General features: G+C 55.8%; 1 protein-coding gene across 4 annotated transcripts in view; it reads left to right on the top strand.

The window, feature by feature from the left end:
- The first annotated feature begins 9,918 nt into the window (after positions 1–9,918).
- LOC116587949 (centromere protein J-like) overlaps positions 9,919–18,704 on the top strand; it is a 27,145-nt gene continuing 18,359 nt past the window's right edge. For all 4 annotated transcript variants that reach the window (XR_004284707.1, XM_032338484.1, XM_032338483.1 and 1 more), the window contains exons 1-3: positions 9,919–10,498; positions 10,915–11,077; positions 14,107–14,313. Coding sequence is in view for 3 of the 4 variants with exons in the window: in XM_032338484.1 (XP_032194375.1) it covers positions 10,335–10,498; positions 10,915–11,077; positions 14,107–14,313 (534 nt within the window). In the remaining variant the exon portion in view is untranslated. The remainder of the gene's footprint in view (positions 10,499–10,914; positions 11,078–14,106; positions 14,314–18,704) is intronic.

Genomic DNA, 18,704 nt, shown 5'->3' with positions numbered 1-18,704 from the left:
CCAGGGTGTGGCTGTCCCCCCCGCACCCCCCGCACCCCCTGCACCCCCTGCACCCCTCGCACCCCCCGCACCCCCCGCACTGGCTCTTCTCCTTTCCGGGCTTCTTTCCCTCGGGTCCGATAGGCCAGCGCCCGCCGTGTCTGTAGCTGTGAGGCCTGTCGGAAGCGATCTTCGGGTTCTGGTTCTCCTGAGGCCGGAGGCGACACGCTGGTCCCACAAACGTCCTCTCTCTCCTCATGGGGGTGGGACGTGGAGCCCATGGGCCGTCGGTGTCGCCGCAGGCCCTGACCTTCGTCTGGCGCCCAGCACTGGCCCAGCACCGTGCAAACTCACAACCCAATAATTGAATCCTTAAATTTGTGATTATTTTCTAATAACAGAAATGATCTCTTCTATATAGAAAATACAGGCACCAGGAGGGCCAAAAAGGAAAAACATCATTCATAACCCTGCCGCGCAGAGAATTTCCTTCCAGGAGGTCGTGCGGACAAGATAGAGTCGGTGCTGCTAGATGCGGCTCACAAGGGGCTTTACCTCCATTCGACGTGCAGTTTTTACTAATTTATGTTTTAGAGAGAGACCAGGTGGCCCCTCCGGCGACTCACGGGGTACTCTCTGTTTCCCCTCAGGGTGAGACACCTGGGCCTCACGCTTCGTCAGCGAGCAGAGGAGCAGACACAGGGATGGGAGTGTTCGTAATTCTGATTACAACGTACTTCTTAGGGGCGCCTGGTGGCTCAGTCAGTGAGGCGTCTGCTGTAGCTCAATCGTGATCCTGGGTCCTGGGTTCGAGCCTCGCATCAGGGTCCCTGCTCTGCCAGGAGTCTGCTTCTCCCTCTGCCCCCCACCGCCTGTGTTTTCTCTCTCTCTCTTAAACATAAATAAATAAAGTCTTCTAAAAAATGCAAATAAACGGAACACACTTCTCAGAGCCTGACCCTTGAGAAGCGCCCCCCTTTCTCTTCTCTGTGTCCTTGTGTTCTGGCTGCGGAGCTGTGACTTTGGGGGAGAAGCCCTCATTTTCCTGTTTCTTGGGCTCGAGGTCGTGACAAGCCTGCCTGTCCCCGGCTGAGCTGCCGGTTGAGCCATCCTCCTGTGGGCAAGTGCTGGTCCCCACAGACTTGGAGGGGAAGGAATCCTGAGAGAATCACATTTTATCAACCAAGTACCTTTCTCCCTTTATCACAATCAAACAGAAAGTGAAGCCACATTCACACAGGCTTCCTCCCAGCTCTGGAGAAGCCAGGGAGCAAGAGGCCTTTGACCTGATGCTCAGCAGGCAGAGAGGGAACTTCCAGGGAACGGATCTGCCCATACAGCGAGAGAGGAGGATCTGAGGTTCCTAGTGGACCCCATTCAGGACCAGCTGCGTTTCTCAGCCTGAGGCCCTCAGTGGAGCAGGGGAGACAGTTACGCCCCAAACTAAGACGTCTTGGCTACAGTTTAGACATTTTGCAGTATTTGAAGGACGTTATAATCTGGTCAATCTAACCGTTCACAGGGATCACCTTAGGCACGGTCACTACTATGTTTTCAGACTGCTACTCAGTGGGCGTCATCAGCTGCAAATGATCTTTCTGTTAAATCATAGAATCACAGCATTTTTTAGAGCAAGTGAACTCTTAGAAATTAACCCCAACTTCTCATTTTGCAGGTGAGGAAACTGAACCCCCCGGAGATTTATTGACCTGACTTGACCTGGGCCGAGTTTTCCCAATTAATGTCTCTGTCCTTCCTGCACGTGCCCAGAGCGCCCGCCGCGGCCGACACTGTTGACAACGCGCTTCCCACGTCCGGCCCCTGGGAGTCCTCAGGCTGTTTCCTTGCCCCGCTTTCTCGCTCCTCCTGCCCCTGGTGTGCAGTCCCGGGGACGGAGCCTGCCCTGGCCTTGCCTCTTCTCTCCTCGAGCCTCCAACAGCCTGGTCCAGCTCCTTCCGCTCCTGGTCTGTGGGTGCAGCGGGCCTCTGGGGCTCCGCTGGGGACCCGCAGTCCTCCTCGCCTCCTGCCCTGGCACAGCCGGGCAGCGCACTGTGGCGTGCCACCTCTGAGACCCTCTCTCTGCCTCCCAGCAGCGTCAGGCCCGCTCTGCTCCCACATCTGTCGGAGGACACACTGCTCCGTCCTCTGGTTGGAAATCAGAGAGTCGCGACCCGCCGTTCCCCCCATCCGAACCTCAGTCCCTCCGTCACCTGTGCTCTCCCCGTCAAGGAGCTGGAGTGTTTGATTTTCTGCATTTCGGTTCCTTTCCAGCTTCTGAGGGTAAGGCCTAGATGTGCGCAGTTTACACGGTGTCCTCCTGCGTCCTGTTTCCTGTGGCCGCTGCCATGGATCCCCACAGACCTGGTGGCTGAAACCAACGCCCATAATTCTTATGGAGTCAGAGGTCAGGAGACCAGCCTGTGACTGTCAGGCCTAAGACCCAGGGGTCAGCCGGGGGTCCCCTTCCTCCGGAGGCTCCGGGGGGAGCCCACTCGCTCATCTTCTCCAGCTCCCAGAGGCACCTGTGTTCCTTGGCATGTGGCCCCTCCTCGGTCTCTGAAGGGGAGCGTCGCTTCCTCAAGCCTCTCCCTCCTGCTTGGGGGCCAAGTTCTCTCCCGGACTCTGACCTTGAAAGCCAGGCGTGATTAAGGGGGGCCCAGATGGTCCAGGATAGTCTCCTGTCTCGAGACCCATGACTTAATCAATTTAAAGTCACTCTGCCAGGAAAGGTGACAGATTCACATGTTTTGGGGCTCGGCCTGTGGGCTTTCCTGGGGACCATTACTCTGCTGACGACAATTTTCATTCACATGTAAAATGTGGAAAACATTGGCGTAGACATGGCTGTGTGACTGGGTTACTAGCGCTTTCTAAATGGGCTCTCCCTCTCCTGCCAGAGTCCACTCCCGCAGCCCCCAGGTCTGTCTTGATGGACATGGTCACTTGCTTATCACACTGGGTGCAACCAGCCCGTGTGTCTGAGCCCACACCAGGCTTGAGCCTCATCCCACACACTGCTGGAGGAGGCCTGGCTTGCGGGCTGCCCTCCCCCCAGCACCCCTGCTTGGCAGGTCCGTTTGGACACGTCCTCTTTCTCTCGTCCTGCGGAGCTTGCCTCAGCTCAAGGCCTCCTCCGGCGCCTCCTTGCAGAGGAAGAACCCTGGTCAGCACCGTGCCGACTGCGTGCTGACGGTCCCCTCGTCACTGAGACTCGATGGCCCAGGTGTGCCTGAGGTTCCGAGAGATGGGGGACCACGTCTTCCATCTGTCCTTGGCCCTCGGTGACCCGCTCAGCACCGGGCCAAGAGATTGCCGACCCACTCGCATCCAAGAAGTTAGAAAATTGATCTTCGTCCGATTGAAAATTTCAAGACCAACATTTGTTCTTATTTATTTGCAACTATCTGGAAAGAGCTGGTTGGCAGAGCTCTGACTCGATTACAACCAGGAGGTGAAATCTTTACTGTGACTTTATGTCGTGTAGTAAATGTCCGTGTCTTACATGAAGATTTTTAGCCGAAGCTCTAACAAGATTCTGCTGAAGCGTATCTGTAAGAGGCACCATTACCTGCTGGTCACGCGCAGTAGGACCGTGTGGGGGTGGATGATGCCTGGTGGGTCCCCGGGGGTGGCAAGTGGGCGAGTTCGAGACCGTGGCTGGCGGATTCGTGGACGCGCACTGGCTGTCCACCCGCGCCTCACCGCGGCTTCCGCTGGCGTCACAGACTGCAGCCCTCTCTGAGGATTCAGACCTAAAAGGGGAACTAAAAGCTGAGTTCAAACCCTATATAATGTGACTTTCCTTGGATCAGATGACCCTTCTGTGACGGAGGCCGGCTCGGGTAGGGATTTCTGCGTGGTCTTCTCTCGAAGGTGGCTGAGTCCAGGCCACACACCGAGGAGAAATGCACCAGAGAACGCGCTCACAGGCCCCTGCTTTGCTGTCAGGAAAAGTGTGACGCTGCTGGTTTCTTTGGCGAGAACGATTTTGAATCTGCGTTTACTGGTCTTGCATAAACGTAGTAGGTGAAGTAATTGCATGTTATTTAAAAATGTTGTGATTTAAATATCTCATAGGAAAAAACTTAAATTTATTAAGTGCCATGGGGTTAAAAGGAACCTATAGATGCCCTCTATGTTGACATGTTTCTCATTCTTCATGGCATAGGTAGGCTCTCAAAACTGATTTTAAAAAATAATTTTTTCTTTTACTGGCGTGGTAAAGAAATTTAAAACCCGATCTATATTTAAAGTTTTCTTCATCCAATTATAAACGCACATAACTTACAGAAGCAAGAGGTCTGCTGGGGTTCATGAGAAGAATTCGCAGGGCCTCACCCGCTGCCCCATCCCGGACTTTCCCTCCCTACAAGAAATCCGTTTGCTCTTTTTTTAATCTTAGCTGCTGCGTTTTGGTGTTTATGAAACCGGTGTGGATGCTTTTCTCTCCCACCTTTCGCTCTGGGCCATTTCAAAGCCACGGAGAGGACCGAGAGTCGTGATTCACGCGGGGCCGTGGGCGTCACCTCGGTCCATCCCTGCTCATGGCGGGGCCGCGTGCTCCCTCCGGGTGTGCGGTCCGTGCGGCCCGTGGGAGTCACTGAGGACGCCCTCGGGCCCCTCAGGACAAGGACCTTCTCCGACGTCAGCCACACGAGCATCACACTTGAGCAGACGCAGTTCAGGCTCCAGGATGCCCCCCTGTTCCCCTCCCCCGCAGCTTCCTCTGTCCTTCTCTGCCCTCAGGTGTGACTCGGGTCCGGGGCCCTCCCGTCCCGCACCTCACACACACTTCTCTGGTGTCCGTTTCTCTTCTGCTTTGGGACGGCCCACCACGGCCGCTCGCCTCCCCTCCCCCGTAGTCCCCTGGCCTGTGCAGCCCTGGGGCTCAGGCTCTGCTGCTCCGTCGTGACAAATGCAGGGTTTTGGACCCCGTTTTCCCCTACGCTGGGAAATCCAAAGATTTGTCCCTCACATTAACGACTTCTTCCTTAAGAATAAATAAGACGTTCTCTGAGTTCGTGCAGTATTTTTAATTTAGCGTACAATCTTTGTCATCATCTTTCTAATAGTACAGATAAAATATAAATGACCTTTATAATCCTAAGATGTTTTCACATAAAATAGGTACAATATCAGATACACAGCTCAGTTCCTCCCTTGGGGACATGCTGTGTTCCATTAGAGATTTCACACGTGACAGAGTCGGAAACCGTTCCACCAGGCCAGCGGGTCAGTGAGGCTCGTCTTACGAAAAATAGAGCACATTTGTGCGTATCTGCAACGCTCGTCATTACAGACGTGGACTAAACTTGCGAGGCACCCGAGGGGTTCTGTTCGCCTTGTATGAGGATTTTTCCTTTGCTGCTTTCTGGTCAACAGTAGCTCGAAATCCCAGCCAGAGCCCTGAAGCTCTGCGGACACATTCGGCCCAAGACCAAGAGCTCCTGCTGGGGACGCGCAGCTCTGCCCCACCCCGTCCCCGTTCACCCCTGCGGTGCCTCCGCTCCCTGCAGGTGTGTCTGCCCCACATCGGACCCCGGCTGCTCCCTGAGCTGTGGGACTCCGAGCGGGTCCAAAGATAGAGGTGACAGAGAGGATTAAAAACACAGACACATGCACACATACACACAGATACAGACACAGACACACAGAGACACACACATGCACATGCACAGACACAGAGACACACACAGACACAGACACACACATGCACACATGGACACGCAGACACACACGCACTCACACAGAGACACACACACTCACACACGCACACACGGACACGCACACAGACACACACACTCACAGACACAGACACACACGCACTCACACACATACACACACAGAGACACACAGAGACACACACACTCACGCACACACAGAGACACACAGAGACACACACACAGACACACACGCACTCACACACATACACACACAGACACACGGACACACACAGACACACAGACCGATCCTTTTGCTTCCTCAGAGGCTCACTCCAGACTGAAAGACTGAATATAAGGAGGGACAAATGGTGACTCTGACCCGCAGGAGACACTCTGGGGGCTCTGGGGGCAGGAGGGGCTGTCGGGCAGGCGGGAGGGCCCGTGGTGGAATGAGTGCTGGGTGTCGCACGCAGCTGATGCGCCACTAAATGCTACTCCGAAACTAAGAATACGCTATGTATTAATCGAATTTAAGTAAAACAAGTTAAGAAAAGAAGTGAGGGACCGAGAAACGTCCACCCATCACGCCGGGAGAAAGCCGGGGAAGCGATACTGCCATTGGGCAAAACGGGGTTTAAAACGAACAAACAAAACCCTCAGACGTTCTCAGAAGAACGCCGCTTGTGACGTTTTGAACGTTTTGGGCTTTTTCAGACGAAGTGCCCGTGGCAGCGCCCGCAACACCGTCTTGGTGACTTGACCATGTGAGAACACGACAGTTTTGTTTTAGAACAGAACCACAGAAAACCAAACGCACACAGATGTACGGACACCGAGGAGCGGCCGCGCTCATCACAGCCTCAGCGAACCCCAGGGAGAGCCAACCCTACCTCCAGAGCGGGAGTCCGGCAGCCTGTCCCCCGCTGGTCAGGGCGACACTTACAGAAGCAGATTCAGAGACCGGCAAAGTCACGGGTGGCAGAGGAGGTGAAAGTCAGGTTTATTCACCGCTGTTTCCGGGCTGTTTTTCCATCGCGCTCTGGTTTTTGAAACTGAACGGTGTGGGCGCCTGGGGGCTCAGTGAGTTGAGCCTCTGCCTTCGGCTCAGGTCATGGGCTCAGGGTCCTGGGATCGAGCCCCACATCGGGCTCTCTGCTCAGCGGGGAGCCTGCTTCCCCTTCTCTCTCTGTGTCTGCCTCTCTGCCTGCTTGTGATCTCTGTCTGTCAAACAAATAAATAAAGTCTTAGAAAAACAAACAAACAAAAAAAACCAAAAAAACTGATGGTGTGTGTGTGTGCGTGCACGTGCACACCTGACATTGTGCTTAGGTGGTCCTCCCACTGTCCCGTCGAGTGTCCGGTCAGCACGCTGTGGCCTGCGCTTGCCGGGGATGGTTGGGACAGGCAGCTGTGTGTTGTGAAGTCCGGCTTCTCCTCCATGTGTCCACACCATGGGCTCCAGGGCAGAGCCCACAGCACAGACTGAGTGTGGCAGGACACGCTCCGGGGTGTGGCTAAGGGCAGGCGGCTGTGTTGGTTCCACCTGTTGACGGAGCAGCACCTGCTCTGAAGACAGTCACCTGGGCTTCGGCTCAAGCCCCAGCTCCCAACACCCCCCAAATATTGGCACAAATCACTTCCCCATTAGTTTATGCTGCTTTTTTTTCTTACTTCAAAGTTTGTTTGGAAACACAGTAAGACATTGGACAATTCTTGCACATCCCAGGCTGGGGTTGGGAGGGACGGACAACGAGGTGCTGGTTCTCTTACGTCATCCCGTGGTATCACAGCTCTCCCTATGGTGATCCCAGGGCCTTGGAGCAAGTCCCACGTTGGGTTTTCCCAGTCCCTGGATCAAGGGCAAATTATATAGTTACATCTATTTAATTTAGATTCTGTAGCTTTTTTTTTTTTTTTTAACCACAAACCCTCATATTGATTTTTATTAATCTGTTTTTTGATAGAAGAAACTTACAAAAGAAAGATTTTCAGCTTTAATGTCTGTGGCCCTGCTCCTGGCTCCCAGGGAGGCTGTCCTTTAACATTTCCCAAGGTCAGAGCAACTCGACCAAACTTCAAAACGTGGGCTGTTTCTGCCCCGAGCACACATTGTACATCTGTTTAGTAGAAATATAAACCTTTAAAAAAGCATTTCAGATATAAAGATAAGAGTAAAACCTCTTCAAGTTCCCATGAGACCCGAACCAGGCTGCCTGCACATACTAAAAGCTTAAGATAAAGACTGCAGCTTTCTGAAATGTTCTTCACCCTGAAGATTTTTAACTCTTTGGATGAAAAGAAAAAAAACAAAAAGCAAAAAAACCCCCAAACACATCTAACTCTGTATTAAGTGTTCTTCCCTGGAGCTCTCTGATCTCTGCGAAGGTGGGGTACCTTGGGCAGCTGTCCGCACTGGGGCTCAGATAAAACTCTCTTTCTTGTTTCTAGAAATTCTAACAGGCTTGTTCAATTTGTGTTGAGAAAGCGCAAACGATACTTCAGGAACTTGAAGGAGTGTGTGATGTGACCCCGGCGGAAGCTTTCCACTCTCCCAGGGGAAATCACGGAAGGTCAGACAGCGCACACGGAAGACTCATTACACTGGGTCTAGAAGAGAGAAAGCCACGTGGCTTCGTGTCGGGCGTCAGTGCTCCTCTCCACGGACACAGGCCCGCGTGCGGCAGCCCCCGCCTCCGTTGTCCCCGGACCCCGCCCGAATCTCTCGCACACACCTGGGCTTCTCAGGAAGCGGCCTCGTGTGTGCAGGCGCAGGACACGATCATTCCCTGCCTTAAGTTGACTGTTTCGTTGATGACCTTGCTCATAGGGTCTACTGTGGGTCGGGAATTAAGCACAGTCCTCATTCAAGTACCAACAATTCTTATTTCAAAACCTCACATCCTTAACCTGAAATCAGAAAGTGAAGAAGAAAAGCTACCGGGTGCTCTGCCTTGGAACTGGGAGGAGGAGGAGGAGTCTGGAGATGGCGTAGTCTACGCACATCACCGCGTCAGATGTAGACGGACAAGGCTTTAGACCATCTCGTATTTGAGTAATTTGGGCCCCTACAAGATTAGCTCCATTCATTCAAGACACCCATGCTTTGCCTCTAAGTCAACAAGACCTGCGCCATGGTGGGTGCAGACAGACCGAAACCTAGCTGGACAGCCTTGAGTGCACCACAGAGGCCTCTGTGGCTGGAGGCTACAGAGGTTGGGGGAGGAGGCTGTGTGGACAGTGCATGGCCGAGCTCTGGGCTCCCCAGCAAGTACAGAGCTGCAGGGGCATCTGGGACCACCGAGCGAGGGCGTGTTGGGACTCCAGGAGCTCCTCTGTGAGTCCTACTTCATGTGTCTCGCAGGAGCTACTCTGCGGGGGACCTTTCTCCCGGGCCAGCGGTCCTAGAGATCTCAGGGCTCTAGCACGGACAGACTGAATACCACACAGAGCACTGGGCGCCGATGAAGGCTGGTCCAGGAGAGCAAGGGCTGGTTGTCAGACCCCGGGGAGCACCCCAGCACGCCGTGTCCCAGCAGGAGCCCATCCCGCAGCCCGGCGGTGGCCGGGGGGTCCCAGGGTCTTACACGGTGAGGGAGCATGCACGGGTGGGTTTCCCAGATGTGTGACTCCTTTGTGCACAGGACCATCGATGGGGAAGGATGGTAACACTGTCCCTCCTTCCCTGTGTAGCACCGAACGTCGATTCTCCTACTTCCGCGGCATCGCATTACGGCAAACCCGCGCGGACAGATCACGTGGACGGAGAGGCGTTTTGCATTTGGTGTGACTTCAAGAATGTGTGTTAAGAGAAACGAGGGGCTCCTGGGTGGCTCAGTGGGTTAAAGCCTCTGTTTCGGCTCAGGTCATGATCTCAGGGTCCTGGGATCGAGCCCCGCATCGGGCTCTCTGATCAGCCTTCTCTCTCTGCCTGCTTCCTCCTCTCCCTCTGCCTGCCTCTCTGCCTGCTTGTGATCACTCTCTGTCAAATAAATAAATAAATTTAAAAAGAGAGGGAAACAAGTTCTTACCGTATATTATCCGTTGAAAACTTGGTATTACCCACTTTTTCTGGCCGGTTGGGAGGGGGATTGGTCACGTCCGGTCGCCTGTGTGGGGAGGGAGGTGACGGGCTTACGGTGCTCAGAGCACGTGTCGGTGCGTACGTTACTGCAACCGGAGCTCCGAAGTCATCGGGTCTCCAGGTGAACGGGGGGAGGGCGCCCCTTTAAGGAAGGGAGTCCGTTAGAACCAGATGCGGGGGGGCACACTCGGGGGCAGAACTGCCACCGGGGCCGCGCAGGTGGCTGACGAGGGAGGAACTGAGAACCAGGCTGGACGCCCCACGTCAGAGAAATGGGGGCAAAGAGCCTCCTGGTTCGGGGCCGCGGGGGTGACGAGGTCAAGCCGACTTCCCCGTGAGACTTAGGAAGCCCCTGGGCCGGATGGCGGGAACACCGGCTTGTTCCCTCATCGCGCCTGTCGGGACCTTTGACGGTCTTTGGTCAAGAGACACAGGCTTTCGCCCGGCCTGTCCTCCGCCGCTCTGGTCCCGTGGCTCATCCTCGTGTCGCGGAGCCCGTGGTCTGTGACAGGCGCACTCCTGCTCCGGCGCAGGGGCCCTGTCGGTCCACCCGAGGCGTCTTCCGAAGTCCGCCCCCTCCCCAGACTCGTCCCTGTGCCAGAAAGTCTTTGATGTGCTTCTGGGTCAGAACTCAGCCTCGTTTCGGTGGAGACCCCGTCCCCTCACGTGCAGAGGAAGAGGAAGGCCGCCAGCCTCCCAGCGCCGCGGAGAAGCCGCCATCCCAGAGCCGCTCCCCGGGTCCCGAGCCGGAGCGGGAGCGAGAGCAGGGGCATCGGTGCGTCCGCAGATGTCCGGGGGCTGTCGGGAGCGCAGGGGACACAGCTCCGGCCTCTCTGGGAGCCAGGCCTCCCCCGCGGCCCCGCTCCTGCCCTGGCGCTGTAGGGAAAGCGGTATTTCCAGCACGGGACATGGATCTGTGTGGGGTTTTTCCGAGAACTGGGGCTGGGGCGGCTCAGCAGGGCCGGGAAGGAGCCCAGCCCCAGGTTTCCCCGTGAGACGACCCTGACCACGCCAGCCACAGTGCTGGGGCCCATTTCCGAGGGGTTAACGCGGTTTCCCTCCGTGGCCTGTTCGGGCCCTACGGTCTGTGGCTCCTGACACAGAGATGGCTTTTCCCTGGGGTCAGTTTTGTCACCGTCGGGACAGAGGGCTGTCCCTCGGGCGCACTCACAGTGGAGGGTGGGGGCCCAGGCCGCTCCCCACGGCCTGCTTCTTCCCGCGCAGGATGCTGACCGCAGACGACCCCGCCGAGCCCGCAGAGACCGGCCGCCCGCCGGAGGATGGCGGGCCCGGGGCCCACGCCGAGGACACGGCCACGCTCTCCGGGGAGCACGGCCCGGCTGAGCGGACGCTGGTGAGCGGCCCTGCTGGGGACGGGACAAGGCTTGCCCTGAGTCTCACCCGCTGCTGTCCCCGCCCCCGAGACCGGCACTGAAGCCCGCAGGCTTCCTCCTCCGGCCGGATGCTTCGACATGGCCGTCGATATCGTCCCCTCTGGGAGGGGCAAACGGGTCTCCTCCTGCGGCTCTGTGTCTTGGTAGATGAGAGGCAGGATGGGGAGGGTGAGGACCCCTGGGTGTCTCGGTCAACTTCCCTAATTCAGGACAGGGCGCTAGACTGGACGCACTTGGTTAAAAGAAAGCTAGAAGGTGCCCGTGACTTCAGTCTCGCGGTCGGAGCTCTAGAGCGCCCTCAGCCTCCTCCCCTGACCCAGAGGGGAGGGTCCGCTGCCCTCCAGCCGGCCTCCACGAAAGCCCCCACGTGTCCCCCTCCTTTGGCGCCACAGGTCCAGGGCTCGTGGCCACGCCACGCACGACCCTACCTCCCGTTACAGCCCTACTCATGCTGCACACACAGTGTCGGATGAAGGACCCCACGGGAAAGCGGGTCTGCTGGGTTTAGAACGCCGTAGGTTCGGCTAACTTCTGAGCAGTTGACCAAATATCCACTTCAACACAACAAAGGCTGTTCTTGTATTTCTGGGAATTCGGAGGTATTTGGTGCAGGGGCACTGGTCGTTAGTGGGTTTTCTGAGTGATGGGCCTGCCCTGAGCATGTAAGGTGCCCCTAGTGCCTTGGACCTTCAGGGGTCTGGGGAGCTGTTGCGTCTCCATGTCAACAACAGAGAGAAGGGGCGTCTTGCTGACAGTCCCGAAGCAGCAGAGGCGGGTGCAGCCCTGCGTCTCGGGGCAGGTGATGAGCTCAGAGACTGGTAAGAACACAGACACGTGAACCGGTGCCAACGCAGTCTCGGCGACCACAGCAGGGCTGCACGGGGAGGGCGCTGTGTGACCTACAACGCCAGGTGGTCGGGGGCAGAGGACAGTCTCTGGTCAGCTGGACGAACTGGCTCGGAGGGTGCGGAGGCGTGTCTGAGGTTCTCCTCAGATACGGTTCATATCCAGGCTGTGCACAGTGTAAAGCCTTTTCCAAATCACGGACCACGACCGCCAGAAAGGGTGGGGTGGGGGTCCTGTGATGACCACGAGCATCACAGCCCAGCTGGAAACCCCTCCCGGGGTTTGTCCCCTGAGCCGGGGCCGCCTCTGTCCCCGACGCCTGGCCAACGGTGTGCCTCCAGCCCCTCTGTGACCGCGGAGCCCCAGATCCCTCTCTGTCCCTTCTCCTGCCTCCTCCCATCCCTCGCCCAGAGTCAGCTCTGTTTGACCTTCGGAGGTGTTACTGGGCAGCGTCCGTCCTGTCGGCAGACAGAGCACAGCCAACGGGCTGTTTGTCCCATCAGAGAGTGACGAACATTTTCCAAGACACGGGGAGGACACCAGCTCTGGGCTTGACCTCTCTGTGGGCATCTACGGTCCCCAGCCCATGAGTCTGTGACCTCGGCCTGCAGAGCCTCCGTTGGCCGGGAGGAGGTCACTTCCCTCAAAGGCCGGTTTCAGAATTACACAAGAGGCCTTGGGAAGCCGGCGCCAGGGTCGACCCTGCAGCCGGAGCTGGGTAGACCGTGTTTTTACGGGGCTGGTGTGCAGGACGCCCTCGCCTCTTTTCCGGGGCGTGTCCGAGCCAAGTTCCTGGCCTGCAGCCACCCGCCCCCCGTGTGTCCGGGCCAGGGATCTGCCCCCCGTGCCGGGCCGCACCAGGTGGCGGGGAGCCCCCCGTGGACCGACGGCCTGGTGGTGCCGCCTGGAGCTGGAGGTGACTCACCGCCCCCTCCCCGCGGGCCTCTCCCCTGCACATCCTCCCCAATTCCCGAGTGCAGACTCCGGGGCGGAAAGTGACCCAAGTGCGTCCCAGGACCCTGGCACCCTTCCAGCTTCCACAGATTCGGCATTGTCAGGATAATTCCTGGGCGAGGGTGTGAATTTAACTTAAAATGAAACTGCAGTTTCTTTCCCAGTCTTTCTAGAGTGAACAGAATGATACAGTCACTAATTTCTTCTCAAATGGTATTATTTTCATTTTTAATCATAAACCTGCGATGTGATTCTTTTTTTTTTTTTAAAGATTTTATTTATTTATTTGACAGACAGAGATCACAAGTAGGCAGAGAGGCAGGCAGAGAGAGAGAGAGGAGGAAGCAGGCTTCCTGCTGAGCAGAGAGCCCGATGCGGGGCTCGATCCCAGAACCCTGAGATCATGACCTGAGCCGAAGGCAGCGGCTTAACCCACTGAGCCACCCAGGCGCCCTGGTTTAGTTTGTTTGTCTGTTTGTCTGTTTGTTTTGAGTTTTATTGACTCATTTTCTTTATTCTGAGGTTCTCTGCTAAATCGTTTCCCAGTAGGCGGGGGGGTACCCGCCATCCCGCTGGGTTCTCACGTACAAAGACTCGCTTTGCTTTGTCTGACACTCAGTTCCCCTCTTACCTGAACGTCTGACGCGTGTACTTCCCTGGGAAGCGGCAGCACATTCTGTCGTCCGGGGCCCCCATTCGTCCTGGGTCCCACCTCTCAGAACACCCCCCTGAGGTCCTGCTGGCGTTGTTTCGGAGGAGACACGGAGGCCCAGAGAGGCAAAGTGTCTTACCAGAGGTCACACAGCCGGGCCGTGGTGACACCAGGATTAGAACCTCGGTCCGGATCACGTCGAACGCCTGCTCTTACCCCTCGCCCGCTGCCCCCTCAGCATTAGATTAAGAGAGAAGTGAGGGCTCTCGGCCTCTGCTTGCAAACAAAGTGACTCTGGAACCATCTTTTCTGGTTATATCAGGAGGAATAGCTCCCGACGAGCACCGCTCGTTTGCAGAGGTGGACCTGGTGTCAGGGTCCTGCGTGTGTCCTCCGTTCCTCTCCTGGAAAAGTCGGGTGACCCGTGGGGACGGGCTGGAGGGCGCTGCGGGAGGGGCTGGCGAGCTGGCCGGAGCAGCCCCACCTGAGAGCTCGTCTGCCCCTCTCCGTCCTCCCCTCTCTCCCGTGCTCCCCCAGAACCAGCAGCTGCAGCAGCAGGTGGCCCAGCTGCACGAGGCCCTCAGGAGCCAGGAGTCCCGGTGGGCCGCGGCTCAGCGCCACCTCCAGAGCCAGATAGACGCCCTCGTGCAGCAGAACCTGGAGCTCCGGGATGGACTGACGGCCCCACGGCCGCTGTGGGAGGCAGACGCCACCCTGGGCGCCAGGCTGAAGCTGGACACTCTGGTATGGAAAGCGTGCTTGTTTTACGTAGAGGTGATGTCTCAGTAACGGGGACGCAGGGTCCGTGGCGCTGGCAGTGACACTCGCCCTCCTGTCGGCAAACCCACTGCACTCCCGTAGGTGGTGGCCACCAAGCACGGGTGCCCCGGAGCTGCCGGCTCTCTGCGGGCACCTGGTGACCCACTAGGGCAGCCTCCGGCGTGTCTCCGGGACTGGGTGCAGACCAGGCAGGGGCTGTGTGTGCCTGTTTGTACATGGCAAGGACCCCGGTGCTGACCCCAGGGACAGACCTGGAGCGCTTGGAATTGGGGCCCCGCTCTCTGATGCCAGAGCCCGTGCACAGTCCCCCAGGGGTGCTCCCGCCAGCACCGGGACAGCAGGGTGGGGAGAGATCCCACCGCCCTGCCCCACCTCCAGAGTCCGTATTTAGGAACCGAGCAGCAGGACGACTGTGGGGTCAGCTGCGGGGCTGAGGGAACACGCTGGAGTGGCCATGGCCAGCAACTCCCCAACCCCCGCGTCCGTCCCCTAGTTCCTGAGTGTGCGTCTGAGCAACTCAGATCATCACAGGCTTGTGCACAGCTGTCCACAGGAAACCGTGTAAATCCCGGAGAAACCTACGTGGGCTATTTTCTAGTGAATTTGGGAAAGTTCTCATATTTCTTATTTGCACTTACTGTGCGAAGTTTCAAGTCTGTAGTTCAGAGTGAGGATAATCAGCTATGACACAGGCTTCACACACTCACACTCACGCACTTACACACACATGCACCCTCACACTCATTTGAGCTCAGGTGCTGATGAATTTCGAAACATCCGTTGACTCTGCGAACTGCTCTGGTCACAGGGTGGGGGTTTATAAGGACAGCGTCCGCTCGGAAAAGCACACACGGACTTGAGGAGGACGGGACGGCTAGGTGCTCTCACGTCGGGGAGGCCCAGGCCCCTCCGTGGGCAGAAGCGACGGTAGGGACAGTGTTTCGAACGGCTAGTGACACACGAGAGCAAGACTGAGGGTTAGCCGCTCTGGCCACGGGACCAAAGGCCGTTCCAGTCGCCTCCCCCATCCACGTGGGGGGTCCTGTCCCTCGGCTGAGCGTCCTGCTGTCCCGGCTTGGCTGCAGAACACCGCGTCTTGAGATTCTGCGTTTCTGATCTTTGATACGCTGTGAGACAAGGCTGAAAGTAGAGTCACATTCCCTTCTTTCTTGAACACTTTCCCAGGTGAAGACACACAACCCAGGGAAGTAAATGTGGGTGTCCTTTCTTTTGTGGCCTTTGGGAACGTGGGGTATTTTGAAACAGTGAACAGCCATGAAAGGAGCCCGCGTTGGGGATGCTGCACTCGTGAGCGCCTTCAACAGGCCGGGGGAGGAACCAGCCCAAGACCCTCCCCTTGCATCCGTATTTCTTCCTAGCACATTGCACTTGCTGTTGACTGGTTACATTTTTTCTAAAAGATTTTATTTATTTATTTGACAGAGAAAGAGATCACAAGTAGGCAGAGAGGCAGGCAGAGAGAGAGGAGGAAGCAGGCTCCCCGCTGAGCAGAGAGCCCGATGTGGGACTCGATCCCAGGACCCTGGGATCATGACCTGAGCTGAAGGCAGAGGCTTTAACCCACTGAGCCACCCAGGCGCCCGACTGGTTAAATTTTGAATCTGTCTTATAGTTACTATACCTTCGAAGATGTGGATGTTTCCTCTGAATTTTCTTTGTGATAAACCTCCTTGTAGGTATCCCGATCTGCTTTTGGGAAAATGTCATCTCTGTCAACTGATAAAGAGATGTTACTGAAACATGCAGGCTACAGGAGTCATAGTGCTATTGTCATAGGACAGGGACAGTCATCTAAACCTGGCCTTTCTTCCCAGGCGACCCTCCGTGTGCATGACCTTTAAAGGAAAGCAGAGGTCAAGCACCCAAACTCACATATCCCACCAGCATGTCCCTGAGAAATCCTGCCTCCCCGAAGGAGCAGTCCTTACGACCCTGTCCTTATGAATGCAGGGGTCCCGACCTTGCCGGCGCAGGGGTCCAGTCCGGCCGGTGGTCTCCTCAGCACACTCACCGCAGAGAGTCTGGCTGGGAGATGAGCACAGGTGAGGGCTCACACCCAGGGCTGTGTGCTTTCTTTCTATTCACGACGCCCAAGGCAGGGATTGTTTTTATTAGCTTCAGGGGCAGAATTTAGTGATTCATCAGTTGCATACAACACCCAGAACTCACCACTTCGCATGTCCTCCTTCTGGCCCAAGTCACGGCTGCCCTCACCTCCCCTCCAGCAGTCCTCACGTTGTTCCCTAGAGCTAAGAGTGTTTTATGGTTTCCCTCCCTCTCTATTTTTATCTTATTTTATTTTTCCTTCCCTTCCCCTATATTCATCCGTTTTATTTCTTAAATTCCACCGTAAAGTCGTATGGTATTTGTTGTTCTCTGATTGACTTACTTCACCCAGCATAATACCCTCTAGTTCCTTCCACATTGTTGCAAACAGCAAGATTTCGTCCTTTCTGATGGCTGCATAGTATTCCATTTGAGATGAATATCACATCTTCTTTATCCACTCATCTGGCGATGGAAATCTGAACTCTTTCCATGGTTTGGCTCTTGTGGACATTGCTGATATAAACACTCGGGTACAGGTGCCCATCCATATCTTTAGAGTAAATATCCAGTAGTGAGATTGCTGGGTCATAGGGTAGCTCTATTTTTAACTTCTTGAGGAACCTCCACGCTGTTTTCCAGAGCGGTTGTGCCAACTTACCTTCCCAGCAGCAATGTAGGACGGTTCCCTGTTTTCTGCATCCTCGCCAACTCCCGCCGTTTCCTGACTGGTTAATGTTAGCCGTTCTGACTGGTGTGAGCTGGTGTCTCATTGTGGTTTTGGTTTGTATTTCCCTGATGCCGAGTGACGTGGAGCATTTCTTCATGTGTCTGTTGGTCATTTGAATGTTTTCTTTGGAGAAATGTCTGTTCACGTCTTTTGCCCATTTCTTGACTGGATTTTGGGGTTTTTTTGTGTGTATGTTTTTGTTCGGGCGTTGAATTTGATAAGGCAGGGATTTTAGTAGCACATCTCTTCATGTCCTTTGGTTCCTGTGTCCCCTAGCTTTAAAGCTGTGGTGTTTCCTGGGGTCACTGCCATGGCTTGTCCTGCTGTTTCCACACGGCTTTGTTTTGGGGCTCAGTGTAGGATGCTGTTTGATGTCTAGGACATTCTCCTTGCTCTGGTGAGCTCCGCTTTAGCATACATGGGCAGCCAGCAAGTTGGAGGCCACCCCAGCTTTGCCTCTTCCTCCTACTTCGGAAGCCCCTCTCTGTCCTCAGCCAGCTTTGGGTAACAGGGTTACCATGGACTCATCAAGATGAGTCCCAACTCATCAAGATGACCTGATGTCCTGACATTCTTTCCCAACACAGCTGCTAAGCAGACGACATTTCACTCCTGGACCGAGGGTCTGGAATCTGCTCTCACCCAAGCATTGATTGCAAGTGGGAAGAGCTATTTTTTGGGTCAGGTGAGCAGAGATTCTGAAGTCCCAGGACGAACCGTGTGACTCTCTGGGGTCCTCTGAGATGCAGCCTTGTCCTTGGTTCCCGTCCGGCCCTGAGTCATTGACCTGCCTGCCGTGTAATCGCTTCGTAAGTAATGGATGAGTGAGCGCCTCCCTGGCTCAGCCATGTCTCGAAACACCGATTTTTGAATCCTGCCAAGGGTAGAAAAATTCTTATACATTTTCAAATTCAGTTCTGAGCTATTTATTTTGCTGTGATGGTCAGCCTCTCCCACGGGATCCATCATAACTTTCCAGACTCCTGTGAGAGCACGGGCCACGGCATGAGAAATGGGCCCCCCTGGAAGTTCTGCCGTGTAAGGTGTCAGACCAGAGCTCCACTGGCCTGGCTTCCGTCACATCCGGCATGGCGCGTCTGCTGACGCTTTCGGGTAGAGTGACTGTTGTGAACGTAGGAGCACCCCCACCTCTGTGTCCAGCCAGGGATGATGGAGACAGAAAGAAGCGAGTCAGGAGAGACAAGGTCATGTCACGATGGAGATGAAACTCTCTGGAAGCCTTCGGGACGGAAGGGCAACACCTCCTTCCCGGGGGACGCCCTCTGCCGAGAGCCCAGCCGCGTCTGTGGACGGGCAGGTGACAGTTTACACGGGTCGTCTTTACAATTTACGTTTCAGGAGCGTCCCACTTAGATCTAATAAGAATGCTCCACTGAGGACTCAAAATAGTTTCATTTATGTACAGGAACTGGACGGCCCCGGATTAAAGAACGGGGTCCCCCCCGATTAGCCTTAATGCTAGAGAAGCGACTAATTGCGTTGCTGGTCGTTTGCTCTGCCGCGCTCTGTGTATTTCTGCATTTGGAAAAGTTGCGCA

Source organism: Mustela erminea, chromosome 4 (genome assembly GCF_009829155.1).
Source record: "Mustela erminea isolate mMusErm1 chromosome 4, mMusErm1.Pri, whole genome shotgun sequence".
NCBI lineage: Eukaryota > Metazoa > Chordata > Mammalia > Carnivora > Mustelidae > Mustela > Mustela erminea.
This window is presented reverse-complemented; position numbering and strand designations above follow the sequence as displayed.